Source organism: Spermophilus citellus (assembly GCF_964194105.1).
Source record: "Spermophilus citellus genome assembly, chromosome: 5".
NCBI lineage: Eukaryota > Metazoa > Chordata > Mammalia > Rodentia > Sciuridae > Spermophilus > Spermophilus citellus.
The window spans coordinates 107,201,967-107,221,643 of record NC_138186.1 but is presented as its reverse complement, the minus strand read 5'-3'; the positions used below and the strand labels follow the sequence as shown (position 1 = coordinate 107,221,643).

At 34.6% G+C, this 19,677-nt stretch overlaps 1 protein-coding gene and 1 long non-coding RNA gene across 3 annotated transcripts in view; one reads left to right on the top strand and one right to left on the bottom strand.

Moving 5' to 3' along the window:
• The window catches only part of LOC308648711, a 627,872-nt gene that overhangs the window by 506,024 nt on the left and 102,171 nt on the right, over positions 1-19,677 (bottom strand). The window lies entirely within an intron of this gene.
• FBXL4 (F-box and leucine rich repeat protein 4) overlaps positions 1-19,677 on the top strand; it is a 79,888-nt gene that overhangs the window by 56,920 nt on the left and 3,291 nt on the right. For both annotated transcript variants that reach the window (XM_081294742.1, XM_081294741.1), the window contains exons 7-8: positions 14,010-14,081; positions 18,104-18,416. In XM_081294742.1, the coding sequence (XP_081150868.1) occupies positions 14,010-14,081; positions 18,104-18,416 (385 nt within the window). The remainder of the gene's footprint in view (positions 1-14,009; positions 14,082-18,103; positions 18,417-19,677) is intronic.

The following is a 19,677-nucleotide window of genomic DNA, read 5'->3' as shown; positions in this document are numbered from 1 at the left end:
TTATAATTCATAGTGCCCCCGAGGAACTGGTGTGTTGTATCACTCTTCTCATTTGAGTGTAAGAATTTTTTAATTTCTCCCTTGATTTCTTCTGTCATTCATTCATCATTCAAAGTGGTATTGTTCAACCTCCATGTGTTTAGATAGTTTCTGTAGGGTTTTGGTGTATTGATTTCTAATTTCATTCCATTATGACCTGATAAGATGAAAGGAATTATATCAAATTTTTTGTATTTTCTAAGAGATTTTTTGTTATTTTTTTAGTTATACATGATAACAGAATATACTGTGACATAATTATAAAAGCGTAAAATATAATTTGTTCTACTTTAGTCCCCAGTATTTCCTCTACCTCTCCCTTCCTCCCATCCCCATTTCATTCCCTCTACTCTACTGTTCTTTTGGCTAAGAGTTGCTTTGTGGCCTAAAATATGGTTTATTTTGGAGAAGGTTCCATGAGCCACTGAAAAGAATGCTTATTCAGCTTTGTTGGATGCAATATTCTGTTGAGGTCTGTTAGGGCCATTTGATTTATAATATTTTTCAAGTCTAGAGAGTCTTTACTGAGAGTATGTCTGGATGACCTATTTGATAGTGAAAGTGATGTGTTGAAATTACCCAGAATTTTTGTACTGGGGTCTGTCAGGGGCTTCAGTTTGAGTAGTATGTCTTTCTTGTAATAATTAGTTGCACCCATGTTTGGGGCATAAATATTTATTATTATTATACCTTCTTGTTTGATTGTCCCTTTACCAATATGAAATGACCTTCTTTGTCTCTTCTGATTAATTTAGGCATGAAATCAACTTTGTCAGATATGAGAGTAACTATTCCTGCTACTAGCTATAGTAGCTATTTCTGTGGCTCCATTCACAAAGTATATAAATTTATATTCATTCACTTTCATGCTGTAGCAGTCTTTGCCTGTAAGGTGTGTCTCTTGCAAATAGCATATAGGTAGGTCTTGATTTTTAATCCATTCTGCCAGCCTGTGTCTTAATTGGAGAGTTAAAACCATTTATATTTGATGTTATTATAGACATATATTTATTAATTCCTGACACTTCTCATTTGATTAGCTACTCTTCAAATGAGATGTGTTTTCTTTGTGAGCTCTAAGAGGGTTTTTATTTCTTCTTTGTGCAGTATTTTTTAAAATGAGGTTTTGTAATGACAGTGTAGTAGTCATAAATTGTTTTAATTTCTGCTTATTATGAAAGGTTTTTATTTAATTTTCAATTTTGAATGATAGCTGTGCTGGATATAGAAGTCTTGGTTGACAGCTGTTTTCTTTCATGACTTGGAACACTTCATTTCAAGCCCTCCTGGCTTGTAGAGTTTGTGCTGATAAATCAGAAGTGCTTCTGATTGGCTTGCCTCTATATTTGACCTGACATTTTTCTCTTGAGGCTATTTTTTAAGTCTATCCTAGTTCTGTATGTTAAGCATTTAATTATAATGTCTTGTGGAAAGGTTCTTTTTTGATCTTATCTGTTTGGGGTTCTGAATGCCTCCTGTATTTGGATATAAATCTCATTCTAAGGTTTGGAAAACATTCTATTATTATTTCCCTGAAGAGTCTATCCACTCCATTAGCCTACATCTCAAAGCCCTCCTCAATTCTAATGATTCTTAAATTTGGTCTCTTCATCTTGTCCCAGAGCTCATATATATTCTGATCATGGTTCCCCCCCTTTTTTTTTCCTTTAATACTGTCTCAATGTTCAAGACTGGCCACTTTGTCTTTCACCTTTGTAATTCTGCCTTCAGCATGGCCTACTCTCTTTAAAAAAAAACTTTCAGGTGAACATTTTATTGATTTATTGACTTTCATTTCCAAGATTTCTGTTTGGTTCTTTTAAAATATTTCTATCTCCTTTATTTCTCATTCATAATCTGTACTGACTTCCTTAATTCATTTCATTGTTTTTTTTTTGTGTGTGTGTGTGTGTGTTCTCTTGGAATTAATTAATCATTTTATATATTTTTAAAAATTCCTTATCTGATATTTCATCCATGTAAATATTTTTGTGATCATTTGCTGGTGAATTATGACCTTTAGGAGGTGTTGTGTTAGCTTGCTTTTTCATGCTTCTTGTATTCATGTGTTGTGTTTTATGTATGATTGGAAGGAATTTCTCTTCCACTCTTATGTGTGGACCTTTTTAGGATACAGTCTCACTTGCCAAAGTGTCCTGAGTGATAAAAATTGAACCCCCCCCCATAGGTGTGGTGTCTGCAGCCTTTGTGTTATTTCTCTCTGTTTTTGCTATAGCAATGTATGTCTTTAGATGGGACCTGGGGGTTCACCCCCAGCCATTTCTACTTGGGGCCTACTCATTAGTTTGCATTTTTGTGTCTTCTATTCTTTGTTTTAAAGTATAGCTGAAGACTGAATATTATTAATTTGCTGTGGAGCAAGGTGTGCTGTCTTTTGGTTGAATTTACTTTAGCAGCAGAGTTTCTACCCTGAGAACTTGTACTGTCCCTGTAGGTTCCCAGCATCCCCACAGAATGGGGGGAAACAAAAATAGCAACAACCAATGCAAACAATATACAACATTACACTAAATATATGGTTCCTACTATGTCGTCTACAATATTAATTGTCACAAAAACCAAAATGGTAGGGTTAGCAGTTATCAACAGCAAAAACAGTAAGTAGCTATAGACTATGTCTGGCATTAAAACAAACAATAGGTGTCAACTATGTTATCCCATCAGTAATAACTGCAACAGCATAAATGGTGGAGGGCAGGAGTTTTAGAAACCAATTAGTGCTAAAAGATAGTAAGAATATAGTTAATCAAGAGCAAAGAAAAATGTGATAGGAAGGTAGAAAAGACTTTACAATTTCAAAAAGTGAAAAGAGAATGCAGAAGAGATGTAGTATTTCATGGTTATAAGAAAGGAGAAAAAATAGAAGTAACAAAATAAAAGGAGAGTTAAAGAACAATAGAATTTGACTATTAGAAGAAAGAGAAACAAGTGAAAAACAATATAAAACAAAACCAAAATCTAAATATACTAATCAAGAACTCTAATCCTCAAAAAAAGATAAGGCAAGGAAAAGTAACTGCATTTTAAAAAATGCTAAAAATGAGAAAAAAGAAACAAATATGTATATGTATCCATTAACCAAATGTGCGTGCGCGCACGCACACACACACATACACAAGAAAGAAAGAAAGGAAAAAGATTCTTAATGAAAAATGAAGGAATTATTTCCACTGAAGTGGTCAAAATAGTCAATGAGAACAAATGGTCACTGTCTATGCCCAGATGTCTTTTTTTCCCATTTCTTCTTGAGCTATGAACTGAATGCAAGAGCAAGGACTAAGGGTTGCTAAACCTTCCCTCTTTTTGTATTGCTCACCAAGGTGCCAGTTGGAGTGGCCTAAGTCGGAGTCTGGTTCAAATAAGTCTCAGCTGGATGGGAAGTACTGTCAGTTGGAGTTTTGTCTGCCCAGACCAGACTGATGACAGGGTGGGGCTGCTGCAGAGTTCTAACAGTGGGATTCCACAAGTGGAGCTTAGGTCTAATCAGGCCTTAGGGGCTTCATTGGATGGTGTTTGCTCTGGAGAGAGTATATCAACACACCCCTAAGGCCTGGAAGTTGCAGATCTCTGTGAGAAGTTTGGATCTCCAGAACTTCTCAAGGATTATACTTGGGTGAGGGAGCCAATCCTTTACCCCTTCTGCTTCCCATGAAAGCAGCCTTTCCCAGTTTTAGTCCTCTAGTGTATTCACACCCACCCATTCAGATTCCTTACCCACTTAAGCTGGTCATGTGAGTTACCAGACTCAATGGGAGGAAGTGAGTTGGGCTCCCTTTCACTTTTGCAATTTGAGTCCCTCTGGGTAAGATATTCTGTGTGCCTGTTTTTTCCCCGTTCTTCTAGGTACACCCTAGATCACCCAGCAGGCCTTTCAAAGAAACAGTGCACAGTGTAGCCTCTGGATCAGCTAGGGGCAGGCTGCTTTTCTGATCTCAGGTGCTTCTGTATGTTCTTCCTCCCTCTCTGCCAAATAAGTGCCACTACTGATTCTGACACAACTGGCTTGGCTCCAATGTAGTCTTTTTTTCTTTGTTTAATGTACCCAAATTTCTGAGTCTCTCAGAAACTCTGACAGTCCAATATTTAGTTTTAGTGAAATTCTTTTTTCACCTACCTCGCAGAGAAACAGTTCTCCTACTGCTTGAATCCCGTGCCATGGAGCAGCTAGGAATGCAGTCTTCCTCTAGCTCACCATCTTGAATCTCCCTCCTGAAGTCCTTAATACATTGTAAAATATGCATGATATACATAAGTATAACTCTACTAAGCCATTAATCTGGACTGTCTAAAAGTTAAATATGAGTATAATAAACAGATCTTTTTTTGTTATTTTTGCTTAGAAGTCTAGAAAATGAGAAGTTATAAAGTTTAAGGGTAGCATTTCTTTATAAAACTGTCCATGAACATTTAAATTCATGCCTTCTTTTACCTATTAAAGTACCTTTTTCCTTGTAAAAAGAAAAGGCATTAATAATAATTCTTTATAACTGTATGGCACTTCATATCTTCTTACACTGAACTTTTACGTCTGTTGTCTATCATTTTACTGACTGAAACTATTTTTGAAGTTGAAATTGTTCATTTTAGAGTCAGTCACTGGAGCATCTTAATATTTGGAGGCTTCACTAAGGACAGTAAGGGGAATAAATTTGCTTAAAAAAAACAAATAGGAGGGCAGTGGTGAAAGGAGGTGAAATAGTCTTCTTTCTATTGTAATCATTGCAATATGGTGTTTATAGACTAATTCCTTTGCAATTCTTTTGTGAATCATGGTAAATTGTCAGGAACTTTGACCCATGAGCATGCTTTTCCATTGTTTTTGTCTAATTATGATAAACTGTTCACACTGAGCTTGTCTCTTGCTTTTGTACTTCACTCATAACCTCTTATAATATTTTACCATTTACTTTGACACCTTACTATCAGAAATGGTTATCATGTGATCTATTTAAATATTTATTATGTGTTTATTTTTACAGTGGGGTACTAGGTTAAGAAGCTACATATGCTTTCTCACTTCGATGAGTTGTTAATTTATTACTAATAGTTTTCCACTGGGCTTTGAAGCTGCTGAACAGTGTTAGTAGGTAGATTATAGGTAGAATGTAAAAGAATTCTTTATGAATGCATATTTATCAAATAACTGCGTTTACTTAGAGTATATTTTGATAATCTATAGAAGAAATTATCATGGATCCAGTCACTCCTTAGTGAATTCCTTTCTGTAATGATTTAAATAAGACTGGTTTTATTTGAAAATTATAAAACATTTGAAAACAAATATGCTGACTTGCATTATTAAAGCTATAACCATTTAAATTATATTTTAATCTTTGGAACTATTCTTGTGATTCTGCTGAATGAGTCTTACAGAACTAACCAATAGAATTTGCAGACTTGGGGATTCAAGATACTTTATGTCTTAAATAAAAGGTTTATAAGATTTTACTTTTTATTTTTGAATATTTTTTTCATAGTACACTTAATGTAATTGATTCATTCATTTGCATGCTCTAGTTGTGTATAAGTGTTGCAAGTACTTATTATGGTGGAATTGTTTTCTTCTTTTAAGGAGGGATCTATAAACTTTTTCTGTGGATGGCCAGATGGTAAATATTTTACACCTTGCAGGCCGTATGTCTCTGTCATGAATAGTGCAAAAACAGCCACAGACATGAGCTGGGGATGTAGCTTTGCAGTAGAGCACCTGCCTACCATGGGTGAGGTTCTGAGTTCAATCCCTAGCACCAGAAAAATAAAAATAAAACAAACAAACAATAGCAACAACAAAACGAGCCACAGACAATACATTAATGAGTGGATGTGTCCGTGTTGCAATAAAACTTTATTTACAAAAACAGCAGTAGATAGGATTTGGCCTGTGAGCAGCAGTTTGCCAATTCCTGCTCTAAACTGTTGAGTCTGTGATTTCTCCAAATAAAGCCATTTTGTATTTGGAAATAAAGTGTAAATTTCTTCATAGTTTCTCCTCTTTTCTTTGAAATTAACACAATATTTTGATTCCAAATACTAACAGTATAGAGAAAGAATATTCTAAAGATACTTTGGAAGGGAATGAGTTAAAACTGAATTTTAAAAAGATATGCAACCTGTTTCTGTAGATGTGTTCTCTCAGCACATCTGAGTATGCCTTAGTCTCTAGCTTTTCACTGATGAGCTCTGTGGGAGAAAGCCACAAAACTGGTAATTTGTACTTGCTCACTTCAGTGGTAGCTGTCGACCCTTTTATCTTCATTCAACTCCTTGTTAAGTTCCTCACAGTATCTGTTCCTTTGGTCATCACCTCGTATCCCCATCTAAGTCTTGGCATTTGATCTCACATCTCTTATTCAGCAAAGATGAGTGATGTCATCCAACATGAATCTTCTTTTGTTCTGTGTTCCTTTTCAAGGTAAAGATAAAATGTCATAATTCCCTCTAAGATTACATGATTTTCTAATTCCCAGTTTAATTTGTAGTCTGGTTAAGTTGTTTTAACACCAGAATAATTATAGTCAGTCATGAGATTCTTTTCTGACTTAAAAGTTCTCCTAGAGAAAAGAATACATCTACTATTCCACAATATGTTTTCCAGGTACATGTGAATAGTCTCTTAGTTCAAAAGGTAGTTACTTTTGTGCCTTAAAGTTAGAATCTTTAGGATAGACAGTAAGTAATAGATAGTCCTCTAAGGAACATTCCAGGCAAGTTAATAATGGTTATTTTTGACAATAAATATTTTTTTGTTTTATTCTTTTTAATTAGAAAAACTGATTCACCAGGGAATTCATCTAAAACTCTAACAAGAGCATCTTGTTATCCAGCCTGGAGATGTCTAATCAGAACTGGGTAGCAGTATTATAAGGCTCTCTCCAGGCCACTTTCAGGGTTTGGATAAAAGTCTTAAGAAAAAGGAGCGGTTTTGGTATAGGCAAATATACCAAGAGTCCATCATGATTTGGCATTGACCATGCTTCAGGGTCAGAACTAAGCTAAGCCTATTGCTGGTTCTGCAGTATTCCTAGTTCCTGTGCAGATCACTGCACCTTCAGAAGTCCTAGTTCAAAACAGAGTGATCTACAAGATCCTGAGGGAGGAATAAAATGTCTAGGTTGGAGGGTGAAGGTTGAAAGAAATAAATTAAAAGCATCTTTTTAAAAAGAAATAAAAATTATGCAGTATAAAGAAACTATTCAAGAACAAGTAGTTGTAAAAAAGGACTGATTAGAAACCTAGGAAATAAATTGTACTTATTGGAATTTTAATTCCATAGATGAGATAAATTCTAAATTGGATGCAGAGATTTGCTAAATTAGAAAAGAAGTTTGAGGACTATACTTAAGTTTGTAAAAATTGTGAATGTCAGATACTGCTGTAAGTTCTTTTTTTTTTATTGGTTGTTCAAAACATTCCAAAGCTCATGACATATCATCTTCCATACATTTGATTCAAGTGGGTTATGAACTCCCATTTTTTACCCCAAATACAAGTTGCAGAATCACATCAGTTACACATCCACATTTTTACATAATACCATATTAATGACTGTTGTATTTTGCTACCTTTCCTATCCCCTACCAACCCCCCTCCCCTTCCCTCTCATTTTCCCTTTCTACCCCATCTGCTGTTGTTTAATTCTCTCCCTTGTTTTTTTTCCCCTTTCCCCTCACAAACTCTTATATGTAATTTTGTGTAACAATGAGGGTCTCCTTCCATTTCCATACAGTTTCCCTTCTCTCTCCCTTTAGTCTTTTCCTCATGCTCTTCTTCCGTGTTCTGATCTTAGTTGCTCTCTTTATATCAAAGAAGACATTTGGCATTTGTTTTTTAAGGATTGGCTAGCTTCACTTAGCATTATCTGCTCTAATGCCATCCATTTCCCTGCAAAATCCATGATTTTGTCATTTTTTAGTGTTGCGTAATACCCCATTGTGTATAAATGCCACAGTTTTTTAATCCATTCATCTATTGAAGGGCATCTAGGTTGATTCCAAAGTCTAGCTATTGTGAATTGTGCTGCTATGATCATTGATGTGGCAGTATCCCTATAGTATGCTCTTTTAAGGTCCTCAGGGAATAGACTGAGAAGGGCGATAGCTGGGTCAAATGGTGGTTCCATTCCCAGCTTTCCTAGGAATCTCCATACTGCTTTCCATATTGGCCGCACCAATTTGCAGTCCCACCAGCAATGTACAAGTGTACCTTTTTCCCCGCTGTAAGTTCTTTATATTTGTAAAATACACACCAGTTAATCCTCAAAGCTACCCTATTCATTCATTTAATAAATATATATTTACTATGTTCCATACACTATATTATTTATCTCTTGTTATATATTAATTACTTTGAAACTTAGTGGTTTAAAACAACTTATATTTATTATCTTACACATAATCTTGGTAGTGTTTTATTAACTGGGTAGTGTTGGCTCTAAGGACCATAGAAAGGTCTCAAAGGAAGCTGCTGCCAAGTTGTTACCTGGGACTCCAGTCATCCCAAAGTTTGACTACTAAGGGATCAGCTTCCAAACTCACTCTCATGACTATTGGCAGAGCTGTTCTTTAGCTCTTGGCCAGAGGCCTCTGTTTCTTTCTACATGAGAGTCTCCATAGGTTGCCTGAGTGTTCTTATGATATGGCACATGATTAATGGAGGAAAAAGGGAAGCTAATACAGGACCCACAGCCTTTTTACAACTGAATTAGTTAGGGTTCTCTAGAGAACAAAACTAATAGAAGACATATTACTGTAAGCAACTGGCTCATGTGATTATGGGGGTGTCATGCCTCAAGGTCTCCAGGCTGAGCTGGCAAGCTGGAGACCCAGGAAAGCTAATAGTATAGCTCCACTATGAAAGCCAGCAGGAGTCTCAGGAAGAGCTGATATTCTGTTTATATCAAAGTCAGGACAAAGCCAGTGTCCCATTTTGAGAGCCATCAGGTGGGAAGAATTCTTCCTTATTTAGTTAAACAAAAGGGAAGGCAATCTGTTTTACTCAGTCTGTTAATTTAACTGTTAAGCTCACCCCAAAAACAGCCTCATATAAACACCCAGAATAATATTTGTCCAAATGTTTACAAGCCCAGTCAGGTTAATAAATAAAATTAATCACAATAACCTAATATCCAAAGTGGCATGCCATCACATCTGCTATATACTGTTGGTTAAAAGTAAGTCACTAAATCTATCACACCTATTACAGGGAAAGAAATTAAGCTCTACTCTGAAAGGAGGGAGCCTGGAATATCATATGGACTTTTTTTCAAGCCACTGTAAGCACTGTAACTTGGGAAATTGTAATGTCCATTGAATATCAAAGTTCAGAAGAAAAACTGGAAGGAATGGTAGAAAAGTAATGTTCAAAGAGAATTGGTAAGAATCTGCACTTTTCGTGAAGAACAATGTGAGTCTTCAAATCAAATGAACTCAGAATATCAAGTAAAATTAATGAAAATTAATCTTGAGTGCTTATTTGGAGCTTCTAGCAGGGAACTCAGCTATTCATATACCCTTGACCAAAGAATGGTCCTTCTCTATTGAGGAAGGTCATCCTCTTTGACTGAGTACACAGGTTCAGGAAGGATGCACATGGAGTGGTGTGGGAGGAAGGGGACACCCCTCTAACTAGCCAGATAAGCTGAATCAACCCTTGCAATCAATGGGGTAACAAATGTTTCAGCCAGACCATCCTCACAGCTGAAAATAAATCTTCCTAGACACAATTTAACAAAATTGTGATCTTTAAAAATAAAGAGACAAGAGCTATTGGCGGTGGTGGGGGTGGGGGTGGGGGAAACCACTGTCCGCTGTGCACAAAAGAAGACAATTAGATTGGGAGTAGACTTCTTATTAAATAACAGTGGCTAATAATTAATGGAGTAATATTTTCAAAGTAGTAGAAGAAGATAACAGTTATCTTTAAGTTTTAAGCTTGGCTAAACTTACAGTCAAGATTGAGGATAAATAACATGTAAGTTGTTTAGCTTTGTGACTCAAATTTCTCACCTATAAATGGTAATAATGATTATAGTTCATAAGTTATTATCTGTTCTGTTCACTGCTATATCCCAAGTGTCTGATACATAGTAGGCATTCATGACTATTTGTTAAGTGAATGAATGAATGGAGTTGTTGTGAATTTTAGTTAAAGAATTTACAGCAATGCATGTCTTATCAATATGTACTCAATAAATAATTGTTAAGATTTTACCACCCGTTCCTGTTTAGAATTGCTTTTGCTATTCTGGGTCTTTTATTTTTCCATATGAATTTCATGATTGCTTTATCTATTTCTACAAGAAATGCCGTTGGGATTTTGATTGGCATTGCATTAAACCTATAGAGAACTTTTGGTAATATTGCCATTTTGATGATGTTAGTTCTGCCTATCCATGAACAGGGTATATTTTTCCATCTTCTAAGATCTTCTTCTACTTCTCTCTTTAGGGTTCTGTAGTTTTCATTGTATAAATCTTTCACCTCTTTTGTTAGGTTGATTCCCAAGTATTTTATTTTTTTTGAAGATATTGTGAAACTAAAAGAACTGTTAAAAAAATTCAGTGAGGAGGTATCAAATGTAATAAATAATTATAAAAAATGATAAGATGCCAGTAAATTAATTAATGATTATGGGGGGGGAGAAAGGGTAATCTTTTTGTATTATTTTGAAAAAGGTAAAACCAAAATTTAGAAGGTGATTCTTAAATTGATGTGAAAGAACAAAAAGGTCAAAAACAGCTGAGAGTGTTGAGGAATGAAGGATGTTTACCCTACTAGATTTTAAGGCTTATTACAAACAATAAGGAGACTTAAGAGTTGGTACAGGGAAAGGCAAATAGACCAGTGAAACAAAATGATCCAAAAGTATGCACACATATATATGGAAATGCAACATATGACAGAAAGCATCACAAATCAAAGGATAAAGTAGACTTCAATAAATTGAACTGGGCAAGGGGTGAGAATGAAATATTATATTCTGTCATATATAAAAACTGTTCATTAAGAACTTAATGGCAAAATGAAGACTTTAAAGCTGTTATTTTATTAAAAAGAATATTTTGTTTTGAGTAAAGAACTGTTTAAAGGGGCTAGGGTTGTGGATCAGTGGTAGAGTGCTCACCTAGAATGCACAAGGCACTGGGTTTGATCCTCAGCACCACATAAATGTAAAATAAATATTTTGTGTCCACCTAAAACTAAAAAATAAGTATTAAAAAAAGAACTGTTTAAAGACAGCAGAATGCAAGCATAAGGGAAAAAAGATTAATATGACCACATTAAATTTTAAAATATGCACATCTCAAAAGATCCTCTATAGAGGATCAGATTTAGAGAAGGTATTTGTAATAACTATAGCTAACAAAGATCCTATGTATGCATACACATATGTATATATCATACTTAAAGAATTCCTGAAAATTAAGGAAAAAACAGCCAGTGGAAAAATCAGCAAAGAATATAATTATGTAATTTACAGAGTAAGAAATATGAGTGGCCAGTAAACATATAGAAAGACTCTCATCCTCACCAGTGATCATACTACTTAAAATTATACCATTTCATATTCATCAGAGGGATAATTGTTAGAAGGGATGAAAAGACAGTTGTGTTGACAAAGATGTAATAAACTAAAAATACCACTTATTTAAATTAGTATGACTCAAACATTAAATAGAGCTATTTTGCTGAATTGTATAAAGTAAGAGCATACCAAAACATGTAGAAATTGTTACTCTGAGGTGTGCTCTAGAGAAATGTTCTTCTATATGGACAAGAAAGTACATTTAAGAATATTTATTATAACACTTTTGTAATAGGGAAAATTGTAAACAACTGCTCATCAAATAAGAGTATATGTTGTAATTTATTTCTAAAATGGAATATTATACAACATTTAAAATCAGTGAACTAGAACTATATGTAGCAACGTGGACAAATACCTTACAAAACAAATGAGGAAGATGAGAAATACACATATGCATATACCATGAATACCAACTATGGATGTATCGAGTGTAGTAAAATTATATCACCTGTGTGTGTTTTGGGGGTGGGGGTATCTCCAACATAAGTGGCCTACCACTGAGTTTTAAAAATTATATTTTAAAGTTATGTTTCCTAGGCTGGCCTCAAATTTGCTATCTTCCTACCTCAGCTTCCTGAGTGTCTGGAATTATAGGCATGCACCACAGTGCCCAGCTTCAAATATGTTTTTAAACACCAGGTCATTATAAAGTTACTTATAAGGAGCTTTATGTATGGATGGAGAGATATAAAAATAGAGATATTAGTAAAGAAGGCAAAATGTTAGTTGATAAATTTGAGTATTGACTACATGGGTATTATATTGGATCCTATACTTGTCCATATACTTGAGATTCTTCATAATAAATCATTTTAAAATAAACCACAAAACATGGTTCATGAACTATTTGTAGACCTCCACATGTGTATGTATATATTTTTTTTTAATTTAAAATTTCTTACTCTTTAGAAAGTCTCTCTAATGTATTCTGGGTCTTGCTCATGGGAACGTCTTATAAAACAACTTTCTTATAAGGATTTGGTATTCTAATAAAAAACAAATCAAATGTTCTATATTTGATAGTAAGTCAGAATGGCTTAAGTATTATGGAGAACCTCAAAGTTAGTTTATCTTAATATATTGTTTCTAATGTTAATATTCTAAGAGCTACATGGGATTGTCTTATAAATGTTATGGTAAAACAAGTGTAAAATCAATGTGAACTTTTTTTTTTTGCTTAAATTTAAAGAAATGCTCAAGAGGGAAGTAATTAGACTAAAGTCTAATATTCCTCTGGATCTTATTATAACCATTAATATATATTTTTGCTTTAAATAAACTGATTTTTATGTAAAATTCTTTCTTTATTTTCTCAATGAAAATCTTATCTGAGATTTGACTAAATGTTTTGTGTTACCATTGACAAATTCTTCACCCCCCCCAATGTGTTCAGTAGCTGAACTTATTATGTAAGCTTTAACCTAGGTTGTATAAGAGCTCAATTTTGTTAGATATAATTTAGGTCAGATGTTTAAAAAGTGATTTTGCTCTGTAAGTCTGAATAGTTTTCTCCTTAATTTACAAAAGAAATGCTAGAAATTTGGATATTTTACATTGCTTTATTTATTTCTTTTTACAAATTTTCATTGTAGGTGTGCTATAAAATAGGATTTTAAAAATATTTGAGACTGGTATGATTATGTAGCAGTCTAGCATATCCTTGGGTTTCTTTAGTGGTGAGACCGTTTACATTGGACAGGATAAATGGGCTTAAATGGCAAGAACATGACTAGAAAGTGCATGTTAGGTACATTTCAGTCAGCATGTTGCTACTGACAGGTGCTCAATGGTTGTTGGTATCCTTGTCAGCAAAGAGAATCCTTTGACATTAAAGTCACCAGCTTAGTCCTGATTTGGGGTGACTCTATTGGCAGTTCCATCAGACTGCAACTGATCAGTGAATGTCAGAGCTGCTGCTGTTTTTCAGGAGTGTCACTAGGCCCCTGTGGTGCATGCACGTGCGCACTCACTCTCTCTCTCTCTCTGCATGCTCACTCGCTCTCTCTCATTCTGTCTTTGGAGGGAGGGATGGTTTAATTTGTCTTATAACCAGGCTTTCAAATTGCTTTCCTCTGGGAAATAAACTGAGAGGTTACAGGGAATACAGTATCTTTGGAGCATGCAAAACCATATACAACGTGATGACTTACATGGAGACTAGTAATGATTACCTTGACTCCAAGCCAATCAATGGTGGGCGCACCTGGGGACTCATTAAATGGCATTTGTGGAATCTGTAACTTAGGTTTTGAGCTGTATTTCAGGAAAAGCAGTGACAGCTTTTAATGTCTAATTGACCTCTTCTCTTTGTTTCACTTTCATTCACTTTCCATATTTGCCTCTGATGTGGTCCCTGATGGCAGCAAACAGCACTGCTCAGCATTTTGAACTTCTGTTCAGAGCTTCAGCACCTCAGTTTGGGCAGTTGTGTAATGGCAAGTATTTGAAAATTCTTTATACTCAATTGCTTTTTCTTTTTCTTCCCATGAGTGAATTTCCTGGCCCACTGCACCCAACACTTATCCACAGTTTCTGACTTATGGTTAACTGTTTTGTACCCCACTTTCAAACATTTTTCTTCAATTGGCGAGGATGTCTTTGAAACACTAACATTTATCAACAAGAGACATTTATCAACAAAAGTAAGAAAAGTACAGAGGGTGGAAAAAGTTCAGTTCTGCCCAAGCTAGCTGTTATCGCAAACATACTATTTACCTCTCTGGGTTTCTTTACAAAATAAGATATCAGTCATATCTATGTGTTAATAGTTTAATAATTTTTTACAAAGTTAATTTTAGTTTTTGTAAATTCTTGGAATATTTCCAAGAAATATTGATGATAATAGACTTTTTTGTTTCTATAGAGTTTTTTATTTATTTTAACTGTCCTACTTGGCAAAATAAAAAGACCAACACCTTATATTAGAACTCAGTTGTTTTTGAAATTTTACTCTGTGAAATCCAGAATCCTAGGAACTCTTAGACTAGATAGATAATTTCTAAAATCCTTCAAGATTCAAAATTGTGATTTCACATACCCCCAAAAGAAGTTGTGAGAAAAATTAATTTTTTTCATCTAAACTACTTAATTATGTGGCTTACAAATAACACTGAAACTTACAAGATAATTGATTCTTGGGGTATGTGTATGTGCGTGTAAATACTCACCAGAAATGAATCTTCCTGTGGAGCAATTCATTTCTCTTCACTTTTTTCAATACCTCTATCCAGAGCAGATTTAGGAGATCCCCAGACCAGTCCAGGTTTGTATCCACTCAACAGAAAGACATGAATAAACAGTTGCAATGTTGCAATGTTCCAGAGAAATTCTGGTACCCTAGACTTGGAATCAACAGGCAGCATCTCTGACCTAAAAGACATTTCATTTGAGCATCTTTTAGAGCTTAGCAATGGCTTCAGAGATCTCCCAGGATTTGGCAATGTAGGCTAGACAGATGTCTCTTATAGTAACATATTTACCTCCATTGGTCTTTATCCCAATGGTCTTTAATCCTGGCAGTTTGCTCTTATTAAACTACAAGCATTGTCTCAGTCTGTCCTAGTCTTTTGAAATAATTTGACTTGCAGTAAGGAGAAACCACAAGTTTCTCCTTACTGCAAGTCAAATTCTTACCTTTATAAGCCATTTCATAGCTTTCTTTGGATCCCTGTAGTGGGTTTCTAGATGAGCCCATTGATAGTTGATGGCAGTTTCTGTGACAACAAACCAGCCACTTGGATTTTTGAATATTACTAGCCTTCTCTTGTTAGATTGGTTACAAATAAACAACAACAACAAAAACCCTGTTTAACTAGATGTTGCTTATTCTGCTTCTTATTTACCTTCTCTTAAACTGGAGCAATATTCCCTAGAAAAGCAAGCCTCTAGCCATAGACACTTTTAGAGTTGGAGTTATATATAGATAGATAGTTAGAATTACATGTATTTCAAATTATCATTTTTCTAAATTGGTCTATGAAAAATTGGTCCTGAAGGATATTCAGTTATAAAAAGGTAGGTATGTAAGGGTACAGTGGAGATTTATAGTCAAAATTAGGAAGTGATATTACTGAGTCCTCCTCTTAAGAGTTTTAACTTGCAACAAAGAAACTCTTGCCATCACTAAACCCAGTGTTTTCTAACCTTATTTGACTATTGAACCTGTTTTCCTATGTTACATATATTAATATATACTATACTTTAGATAAATAGGCTATTTTTTAAATTGAAGTATATAGGTACCAGTAAGATTGTTACCATTGTTATCTGTTTGTTAATTATCAGGTACTTGACAGAGGAATTCAGAAATAATGCTAATATTGCTGTTAACATCATGATTAGGGCTTCAATAAGTGTCATAGAAATACTGTTTTTATTTCACAGTAGGGCCAGGGTTCACCAGGACAGTGACATGCATAGCCCTTGGTTGATAGTTTAATACCATGCTTATCTCAGTTTCTTTCCTATCAAGTTGATCAAAAGTCAGGATGTTTTACTGCATGTTTTATTTTGACTATCCAAATGGTAGCAATTTACAGATTTGTGTTATTTATGAACCTGTTATCCTTACAGATAGAGCACTGTATTGACTTTGCACAATGCTTATGATTTATTATTTATCTTCCCTGATCATTTTCCTAATAACATACTTTTTTGTATTGAATATAGTGTAGATACAAATTAATTGTACCACTTTTTTTTTCTGAAACTAATCTTTGTGCTACAAGTGCCAGCTTGACAGATTTGCAGTGATCAAAACTTCTGAATAATATCTCACCAATAACAAATCTAGATATTTTAGTCACTGCCATAAACATTTTTGGTAGGATTCTGAAATTTTAAATTTTTTCTGTCATTTGGAAAGAGAATTTTTTAAAATTTGTATTGGAATAACTGATTATCTCTTCAGTTGAAAGTTGTATTATCCATGGTAGTGGAAAACGATGAACAAATAGAAAACAAAGCCCTTGAAAAGTATTCAGAAGTTTGCTTTAACCATTAGTTCCAGCGCGCGCGCGCGCGCGCGCGCGCGCGCGCTCTCTCTCTCTCTCTCTCTCTCTACCAAATCTTTTAGCCAAGTTTGTAAGCAAATGTATTGGTTACAATTAGGTTCAAGTGCCAATGATAGAAAAATTCCAAATGACTATGTTTAAACAAGAGAGTTATTCCTCTTTCATATATATAATGAAGTGCTGGAAGTGAGCAACCCATGCTGTACTCCTTAGGCTCCCAAGAGGTCCTGACCTCTAGATCACTGCTCTGCAGTCTCTTTATGTCATACATTTGATCTCCTGGTTTATGGTGAAACTCCAGCCATCACATCTCCAGGTCAAGCAGCAGGAATGGAAAAAGACATAATACCTTCCTTTATGGACCCTTTCCAGAAATTGCATGCCTTTTGAGGACTCTTTCCTATTATCCAGAACTTAATACTTGTAGTTTGAAAATCTGGGAAATATAGTTTTTATTCTGGGCAGCCTGAATTAATTTTGCCCATTTATTTGTCTCTGTTTTTCCAAAAAAATGTGAACCAAAAAATGTTTTTTGTTTACTTTTGTTCCTGGTTTCTAGAGTGGTGCTAGTACATAATAGTAGCACAAATATTTATTGAAAATCGAATAAACCAGTGAACATAAGGAAGTAATCATTATAAATCTTTGCTATTTTGTTTTCTTTTTGTCTTCTCGTAATAACTTTGATACCTGATCATAACAAAATCAAATGAATCCTAAAAGAATATACTTAAAGAAACATTATTAAAGCATATAAAGCCCAAGAACTGAAATATTAAATTCTTAATTTATAGCTGCTTATCCTATAATGATGACATAAGTATTGGATACCTTCAGTAACTGACAATGATTAATGTTATCATTATTTTTGTGTTGTATTTTCAGTCTGTAAAAGCCTCACTTAACCCAGAGCTGCTATACCAATGAGTACTATTAGAATTTCCACACAGTTTTAGAACCTGCCAAGGTGCCACCTTCATTAAAGAGATATTATATACCTACCTAACTATATTAATATAGTTTAGCTTCAGCATATCAGTGGAACCAGTCCACCTTTGGATTTTGGGGATTGGTTTATTTCACTTAGCATAATAGTCTCCAGATCCATAGATACTAGGCCTAGTGACCAGCAACAAGGTCAAAATGGTAGGCATAAAAGAATAACACATAATCCTCCAATTCTCCATGAGAGATTGAAGACTTGAGATTGCTTTGAGATTTAATTCATAAATGTCCTCTGTCAGTTCTGTTAAATGGAGTTTTAAGTAAGTGATTATTCTTGCTGTTTTGTGAAATCATGGCAGATCTGTAAGATGAATGGGTAAATCTATATTAACAAGGATGTGGGCAAACAATAAGAGATGATTAACAATATTCTAACAAGCTCTAAACAGTTTGCATTTCTGAGCACAACATATAAAAGCTTGGAATTGTTTGATTTCCAGATTGAAGACTATGATGTGATAGCTAGCATGATAGGAGCCAAGTGTAAAAAGCTCCGCACCCTGGATCTATGGAGATGTAAGAATATTACTGAGAATGGAATAGCGGAACTGGCTTCTGGATGTCCACTTCTGGAGGAACTTGACCTTGGCTGGTGTCCTACTCTGCAGAGCAGTACCGGGTGCTTCGCCAGATTGGCACGCCAGCTCCCAAACTTGCAAAAACTATTTCTTACAGCTAATAGATCTGTGTGTGACACAGATATAGAAGAACTTGCATGTAATTGTATCAGATTACGGCAACTGGACATATTAGGTAAGGATGCAATATATAAATTTTTTTGAAAGCCTGTTTCCTTGACATAAAACCTAATATCAGATTTTTTTTCAAGGAAACCACAAAGAAACGTAACAAAATTTTTCCCAAGAAGACTGCTTGGTTTGATAGAAAATATAAGAAATAAGGAATAATTTTATATATATATATGTGTGTGTGTGTGTGTGTGTGTGTGTATACACACACACTTAAGTAAGTTACAACTATATTGTTGAACATGTCACAAGTTCTAAATAACTATTAATTCTTGGTCTAATTAGAAGAGAGAATTTAGCTGAACTGTGTTCTCCATTTTTCTTGAGGAGAAATGAAGAAATGAATCCATTTTAAAATGAATTCAAGTTAGATTTTCTTTTAAAGTTTCTTAATGTTGAACTGTTAATAAAGGAATGTTGTGATGTCTCCATCCCTGCTAATTTCAGTTTTTAGAAATAGTTCTACCCTGAGGCAGATCTCTTGAAAATTCTTTCCAGTTCTGGGATTCCTTGTGTTCTTATTGCATTCATCAGCAAGGAGCCCTTTGAGATGTCATTACTTACTTATCTTATTCAAAGGTGCTAGTGGTGCCACTGTACTTGTCATTGCCCACACAACTGGTAATTTGTGATCTCACATAGCACTTGAACTGTTTTCTGGCAATCTGTTACTACTAATTTACAATTGATTAGTCCATAAAGTACATGTGTATCCCTTCCTCTTTATTAAACATTCAACAAAAGGAAAACCTGAAGATTCTCAGTTAAAATCTCTCCACATTCAGGTTTATGATACATTTGTAGATGCTGCTTATGTTGTTGCACATTACTTATTCAAACTACTTTTAGGCCTCTCATGTGCACACTTCGGATTAAATACTTCATCTGTGTGATATTTTATTTGATCTTCACAGTTCAGGAAGTTTTATATCATTGGGTTTTCATAGGTGAGGGTACTGGCACCCAGTGGTTAATAAATGGCAGAGAAAAGGTTCAAATCTAATGTCTTTGGTTCCATAGTCAGTACCTTTTTTTTTGGGTCACACCATACCTACTCTATGGTTATTTCTTTTCCATCCTACCTATCTTTCCTATTGAATTGTCCTAAGCCTTTTGTAAGATAAATATTTCAAAAAGTTCAAGAAAAAGCTGTGAATTCACAAGAACATGAGTTTCACTTCAGAAGATAGTGCTGTTGCTGGTTAAAATCTATTTTTTATAACTCCTTCCTCAAAAACAAACAAACAAGCAAGCAAAAAACCATC